The 7,637-nt window shown below is 48.7% G+C and overlaps 1 protein-coding gene across 1 annotated transcript; it reads left to right on the forward strand.

The window, feature by feature from the left end:
- The first annotated feature begins 827 nt into the window (after nt 1-827).
- On the forward strand, nt 828-6,659 carry ZNF34 (zinc finger protein 34). Its single transcript, XM_023508336.1, has 5 exons — nt 828-1,171; nt 1,372-1,498; nt 1,904-2,023; nt 4,169-4,231; nt 5,049-6,659. Exons 1-5 carry the CDS (start codon nt 1,142-1,144, stop codon nt 6,410-6,412), a joined length of 1,704 nt encoding a protein of 567 aa, XP_023364104.1. The 5' UTR covers nt 828-1,141; the 3' UTR covers nt 6,413-6,659.
- The last annotated feature ends 978 nt before the right edge of the window (nt 6,660-7,637 follow it).

A 7,637-nucleotide genomic window follows, 5' to 3' on the forward strand; every position in this document is an offset into this window, starting at 1 on the left:
TTTTTTTTTTTTTTTTTTTTGAGACAGAGTCTTAGTTTGTCACAGCTAACAGCAATCTTCAAACTATTGGGCTTTAGTGATCCTCTTGCCTCAGCCTCCCAAGTAGCTGGGACTACTGCCCACCACAATGCCCAGCTATTTTTTGTTGTAGTTGTCATTCTTGTTTAGCTGGCTCTGGCTGAGTTCAAACCCACCAGCCTCGGTGTATGGGGCTGGCGCCATAACCACTGTGCTGCGGGCACTGAGCCTATAGTTGATTTTTCTATATAAATGTCATACTTCATCAACACGCTTTAAAGGTACAGAAAAGCTATATCCCTGTAACGTCTGTGTTTTCATTAGTGATTGTCTTTACTATATTCAGCCTTTCTGTGTTATTTTAGGCCTCATAAGTGCATCATGTGTATCTTATTAGAGAGGCTTATGGCTCTAGTAGGTGAGTTTAATCTTATTTCTTGTCATTACTCATTTATTCCAGCTTATTTCTGCTAGTTTTGTGGGTTTTCTATACTATACATTATCTTCTGTTGTTATTATCTCCTTTTCTTCATTAACCCATCACATTTTATCCCTTTTTTTTTTTCCTAAGACAGAGTCTTACTTTGTTGCCCTCAGTAGAGTGCCATGGCATCACAGCTCATAGCAACCTCAAACTCTTGGACTCAAGTGATTCTCTTGTCTCAGCCTCCTGAGTAGCTGGGACTACAGGTGCCCACCACAACACCTGGTTGTTTAGAGATGGAGTCTCCCTCTTAGCTCAGGCTGGTCTTGAACTGTAAGCTCAAGCAGTCCATCAGAGTGCTAGGATTACAGGCACATTTTATCTTTATTCTAACATACAAAGTTAATAATTCTTGACATTTCCCTTCTGAATGAAACAATTTAGTATGCCAGGGAGAAGTGGGATAAATGACCTAGGGCAGTATGCAAAGGGATTTGGGCTGTGGGGCTGGGAAGGACAGCCTGGGGCAGGGAACAGAGCCAGGAAGGGTATGACAGCAGGACTGTTTATGACAGTACCAAGTAGCCTGAATTGTGGGAAAAGGGACTAGGCTGGGCCTCCACATGCTCCTCTCTCTTCCAGCAGCACCTGAGTAACCAGCTCTTGGCCACTGCCCCCAGAGAGCCCAGAGTGCAGGCAATGGCCTTGTTCCTGTCTGCCCCAGCCCAGGTGAGTGTCCTCCTGGGAAGTGAGGTCTCCACCCAGGGTTTTCCTTAGCAAACACTGTCAGATGTCTCTGGTATGGGATGCTGATATCAAAGGAGGGATGACTTTGGGACACCCTGCAGCTGCCCCCTTTGCTGCTGCCTGTAGCGCCCTAGTGACCAGCCTGGGCCATATCTGGGCTATAGCAGCTCCTTTTGTTCTAGGCCGAGGTAACCTTTGAAGATGTGGTCGTGCTCCTTTCCCAAGAGGAGTGGGGCCATCTGGGCCCTGCTCAGAGGGGCCTTTACAGGGACGTGATGCTGGAGACCTATGGAAACCTAGTCTCACTGGGTAAGGCCCCTTGCCAGGACTCAGCTCTGGGAACAATCCCAGAGATGGGCATGCTGACCCTTGTCCTGGTCAGGCATATGGTCTGAAAAGAGTGGACTGGCTATGCTAGTTGGGGCCCTCCTCAGTCAGCCCATTTCTCTTCTGAGCTCCTCTCAGAGGAGGCAGGCCCTATCCTTAGGTCTGAGATAGACCCGTGCCCAAGGGGGTCCGTACCTCCTGCCAGAAGCACTATGCTCTTGTTCTCGGAGCTCAGACCTTCATCTTCATGACCACATGGAGCTCAGTCTTTGTCTTCTCCAGAGGGGTCCAGATTTCCATTACCCCCTGTACCTGTGCTTCCCTTCCCTCTATAGCCTGAGGGCAGGACAGCCCAGGTACCAACCCCTGGCCTTGTCTCCTTTCCAGGAGTAGGACCTGCAGGTCCCAAGCCTGGAGTAATCTCACAGTTGGAGCGAGGGGACGTGCCATGGGTCTTGGATGTGCAGAGTGTCTCGGGGAAAGGGCAACTGAGAGCTGGCAGCTCAGGTGCGTGAGGGAATCAGCTTCCCTAGCCTGGTCACTGAATAAGCATTTGTTGGGATCCAAGACATCTGGTTAGTGATTCAGAAGTTTAGTGAGAAGATGTACCAAGTCTAGCATGGGAGGTCTGTGAGAGGGGCCTCTGCTGAAGCCGGGGTAACCTTTGTCAGCCTGGGCACCTCGGTGGGAATATTCTTGAGCAGAACCTAGGGATGTAATGGGAAGCAGTGTTGAAGAGGAGACTAGGGAAGGGTACTCCAGGCAGGGCTGATGCAGGACCCCAGAGAGTCCTGCCCTCCAGAGTGTATGTCCCAACAGGAGGTCTGACCACAGAGGCGCAGCAATGGAGACATCACTTCATTTCCCTTCTGCACAGCCTGTTACAGGAGAGCAAGAAGACACCTTATCCCCTGCTCAGCCACAGCTGTGTGTTCCCTGCTGTTTCTTTTCTGCCACTGACCTTTCCATCCCTATACATGGACACAGCTGCTTCTCAGGGTGATCTGTGCTCAACTGCATTGCCCACTTTTCTTTTTTTTTTTTCTTTTTTTTTTTTTGAGACGGAGCTTCAAGCTATCCCCCTGGGTAGAGTGCCATGGCATCACGCTCACAGCAACCTCCAACTCCTGGGCTCAAGCGAGTCTCCTGCCTCTGCCTCCCAAGTAGCTGGGACTACAGGCACCCGCCACAACGCCTGGCCATTTTTTGGTTGCAGCCATCATTGTTGTTTTGACGGGCCCGGGCTGGGGTTTCGAACCTGCCACCTTAGGTGTATGTGGCTGGCGCCTTAGCCACTTGAGCCACAGGCGCCGAGCCTGCCCACTTTTCTGAATGTGTTTCCATTTCTGTGCACAGGAGTCTTGGTCACGCTTTTGTGGAACTGCCAGCAGAAGGTTGTTACCTGATGTCACTGCCATGGGCAGCTCTCATACTAATTTTTTCCCGCGTGCTGGATGGTGCCCTAGGAAGGAATTTCTGGCTCTAAGGGCTTACTCTACGTTTACAGCTTAGTGAATTTCTGTTATAAATCATCCTCCAGATCAAACTACAGAATTTTTGACTCCCCTGGAGCCAGCCCCTGGGTGCGTCCTGTCCTTTCCCACTGTTGCCTACAGGAGCCGTCTTTCTGATGCCTGTCAAGAGAGGCTGTTTGGCCACGTGGAATTCCCTACCTGGACTCTTGCAGGGGTCTTTTGCTGAACATTGTTAGAATTGCTCCTGTTTCAGAGAATAGCAGTTTGATCGGTTTTTGTTTACCAGACAGTGTTCTATGTGTGAACACCACAATTTATTTTCCCTTCTGCTTGTGGAGGACACTTGCTTGTCCCCAGTTGGGTGCTTGTGCGAGAAGGCTGGGATGTCCTTGTGCGCATTATCTCTGTGGGACTTGGAATGCACTTCCTATGGGTGTGTACCTGGAGTGCAGTCCCTGGATCATAAGATGTTCATAGAGCAGGGTTTTTTTGTTTGTTTGTTTGTTTGTTTGTTTGTTTGTTTTTTGCAGTTATTGGCCAGGGCTGGGTATGAACCCGCCACCTCCGGTATATGGGGCCTACTCCTTGAGCCATAGGCTCCGCCCCCATAGAGCAGCTTTATTATTTATTTATTTATTTATTTTTTGAGACAGAGTCTCAAGCTGTCCCCCAGAGTGCCGTGGCATCATAGCTCACAGCAACCTCCAACTCCTGGGCTCAAGTGAGTCTCCCTCCTCAGCCTCCCAAGTAGCTGGGACCACAGGTGCCCACCACAATGCCTGGCTATTTTTTGGTTGCAGCCGTCATTGTTGTTTGGCGGGCCCGGGCTGGATTCGAACCCACTGCCTAAGGTGTATGTAGCTGGCCCCTTAGCTACTTGACCCACAGGCGCCAAGCCTATAGAGCAGCTTTAGATGATGCTGCCAAACCATCTTCCCAAGCAGCAGCTTGAGGGTACACCCTGCTGCAGTGAGTGAGCTGTGTGTGCTATGTGTCAGGGCAGACACTTTGTTCAGCACCTGTCCACATACAGGGCAGAGCAGGGCAGGCCTCTGGGCACTGGACAGAGAGCGGTGATGACAGTGGCCATCACAAGCATCTTGCATCTGAGAATCTGGGCACTGGGCTGAGTGTTTGATTGTCAGTCTTTTATTTAACTGTTTCATTCTCATAACAGTGCCACACAGCAGCAACTGGCATGACCTGTGTTTTTCAGATGGGTATACCAAAGCTCAGAAAGGTAAGTAATTTGCCTCAGTTCACTCAGCTGGCAAGTGGGGACCAGGACTGATCATTTCTGAGTATAGCTGCTGGTATCAGTCTCTGAGGGGCCGTGTGATAGGAACCCCATTGGGTACTTGTCCCTATCCACTTGCTCTTTGGGAATGGCCACCCAGGAAAGCTTGATGTATCGGTGCTATGGCAGGGAAGGCAAGGATGGATTTTTGTAGGCATCAGCAAGTGTTCCATGAGGCGTCCTGAGTCTAAGTTGCTGCTGGCTCACCTAGGGGGCTCCTCAGCCCCCAGGAAGGGCCCTGGAAGTAGAGTGACCTGCTAGAGAGGTGAGGGCCCAGTTTTATGTGTGCTTCACCTTCTTCCTGCAGCATTAGCATTAACGTGGCCCTATGCCCTCCAAGGAAGGGAGCTGGTTTTCTGGTCATGAATTTAGGGGTGGCTGAGACTTATTTGGTCTTAGTTTCTTTGTCATTAACCTCCATGAGTTTTGGGGTCCCACTTTGCTCTGGTTGTAACAGCAGTATGAAGCCTATGTCTTCTGTCCCTTTGTTGTAGTGAGGACAGCACCCTACAGTGGCAGGCAGGCAGGCAGGAGGGTGTGGATGTTGAGTTTGCTGAGGCTATTAAAACACTTGCTCTGTTGCATGACTCAGTCCTTGGGAAAGTCTTCAAGCCTCTGTGCTCCAGGTTCTCAACTCTGCAAGGCTGTTGTGACTTTGGCAATGGCTGAATTGGTAGTTCACAAGTGGTCAGCAGCATCTTCATACCTTCTTTCCAGAGTCAGAACAGGTGGCCCTTAGATCTTCTATTTGTTGTTTCAGCCTGTGAGACCAGGACAGAGTACACAGAGTTGACTTCAGGGGAAACATTTAATGGGGAAGAACTGGACCAACTCAGGGGGACTTTTTCCTGGGGACCTGAGCCAGGAGAAGCCCATGACCATGTCAGGGAGTTGGAGGGGAGCCTGGATGAGCCAGTGGAGCACAGAGCCTCCAGGCCAGTCATACTGGCAAATGGGGAAAGCCGCTGGGAGTCTGAGGGAAACCTCAGGTTGTGGTCAAGCCCTGTCCCTGATCAGAGACCTCACAAATGTGATATATGTGAGCAGAGTTTTGAGCAGAGATCATGCCTCAACAACCATAAGCGTGTACATACGTTAAAAAAACCAAATACGGTTCATGATTCTGGGGAAATCTTCAATGTAAACTTAATTGTTAAGGAAGATCAGGAAATTCCTACTGGAAAAAAGTTGCATTATTGTGGTTACTGTGGGAAAACATTCAGGTACAGTGCCAACCTTGCCAAGCATCAGCAGCTTCACAGTGAAGAGAAGCCCTACAAGTGTGGTGAGTGTGGGAAAGCCTTCAGCCAAAGCTGTGAGTTCATCAATCATCAGCGGATGCATTCTGGGGAGATCCCCTACCGGTGTGATGAGTGTGGAAAGACATTTAATCGGAGGCCCAATCTCATGAAACATCAAAGGATTCATACTGGGGAGAAGCCCTACAAGTGTGGCGAGTGTGCGAAACATTTCAGTGCTTACTCTTCCCTTATTTATCACCAGAGAATCCACACTGGAGAGAAGCCCTATAAATGTACTGACTGTGGGAAAGCCTTCAGTGATGGCTCAATCCTTATCCGTCATCGTCGGACTCACACTGGAGAGAAGCCATTTGAATGTAAAGACTGTGGCAAAGGCTTTACCCAAAGTTCTAACCTTATCCAACATCAGAGAATTCACACTGGAGAGAAACCCTATAAATGTAATGAATGTGAGAAGGCCTTTATCCAAAAAACCAAACTTGTTGAACATCAGAGAAGCCACACTGGAGAGAAGCCCTATGAATGTAATGACTGTGGCAAGGTTTTCAGCCAGAGCACTCACCTCATCCAGCACCAGAGAATCCACACAGGAGAGAAGCCCTACAGGTGCAGTGAGTGCGGGAAGGCCTTCCACAACAGTTCTAGACTCATTCACCACCAGAGGTCGCACCATGGAGAGAAGCCTTACAAGTGCGGTGACTGCAAGAAAGCCTTCAGCCAGAGTACTTACCTGTCCCAGCACCAGAGGATCCACACAGGAGAGAAGCCCTACAGATGCCGCAAGTGCGGGAAGGCCTTTCGGCACAGCTCTAACATGTGCCAGCATCAGAAGCTCCATCTTCGGGAAGACTTACCCTCTTGATGGTGGAGGTTTTGTGCAGCAGAGTTCTACAGTGCAACTCCTTCACATGCTCTTGATTCCCCCCTTTCCCTCTATTTATTGTCCACATAGTGTTTTCATAAGGTGAAGGTGCATTTCTCTCCAATTAAAGAAATCTTTCTTAAGCCATAAGCTATGCATGTTCATTTTAGAGAAATTAAGAGAGGAAAATGAGGACATTTTATTATCTCTCCCATTTAGAAAAAAAGGACTCATTGCTACTGATTTTTGTTGTTGTTGTTGAGATAGAGTCTCACTCTGTTGTCCCAGGTAGAGTGCTATGGTATCACAACTCACAGCAACCCCAAACTCTTGGGCTTAACACATTCTCTTGCCTCAGCCTCCGAAGTAGCTGGGACTACAGGTGCCCACCACAATGCCCAGCGATTTTTTGTTGCAATTGTCATTGTTTTTAGCTGGCCCCTGGCCGAGTTGGAACCCACCACCCTCCATGTATGTGGCTGATGCTCTAACCACTGTGCTACGGGCGCTGAGCCTCATTGCTGCTGATTTAGGATATTTAAAACACACTAGAGAGCTTATTTTTTTTCTTTGAGACAAAAGTCTTAAGCTGTCACCCTGGGTACAGTGCTGTGGGAGTCATAGCTCACAGCAACCTCAAACTCTTGGGCTCAAGCTATCTTCTTGTCTCAATTTTTCTATTTTTAGTAGAGACAGGGTGTCACTTTTGTTCAGCCTGGCCTCCAACTTATGAGCTCCAGCAATTGACCCACCTTGGCCTCCCAGAGTGCTAGGATTGCAGGTGTGAGCCACCGTGCCTGGCCTATTTTTTTTTTTTTTAAGATAGTCTCATTCAGTTGCCCTGGGTAGAGTGCTGTGGCATCATATCTCACAGCAATCTCAAACTTCTGAGTTCAAGCAATTCTTTTATTTTACCTCAGCCTCCCAAGTGGCTGAGATTACAGGTACTTGCCATAGTGCCCAGCTAATTTTTCTTGCTCAGGTTGGTCTTGAACTCTTGAGCTCAAAGGATCCTCCTACCTTGGCCTCCCAGAGTGCTGGGATTACAGGTGTGAGCTTGCATGCCAGGCCTGGAGAACATTTATTTATTTTCATTTATTTATTTATTTAGACAGAGTCTCGCTTTGTTGCCCTTGGTAGAGTGCCATGGCTGGGATAATAGGTGTGAACTTTCACACCGGGCCTAGAGATTATGTATGTATGTATTTATTCATTTATTTAGAAT

Source organism: Otolemur garnettii, unplaced genomic scaffold (assembly GCF_000181295.1).
Source record: "Otolemur garnettii isolate 467f Iridium unplaced genomic scaffold, OtoGar3 scaffold00245, whole genome shotgun sequence".
NCBI lineage: Eukaryota > Metazoa > Chordata > Mammalia > Primates > Galagidae > Otolemur > Otolemur garnettii.

Excerpts from the sequence above, each read along its gene's own strand:
- ZNF34 (XM_023508336.1), top strand. The coding sequence starts at position 1,142 with ATGGCCTTGTTCCTGTCTGCCCCAGCCCAG. Across the intron at positions 1,499-1,903 it reads TGGAAACCTAGTCTCACTGG|GAGTAGGACCTGCAGGTCCC; the intron begins GTAAGGCCCCTT and ends TCTCCTTTCCAG. Across the intron at positions 4,232-5,048 it reads GTATACCAAAGCTCAGAAAG|CCTGTGAGACCAGGACAGAG; the intron begins GTAAGTAATTTG and ends TTGTTGTTTCAG.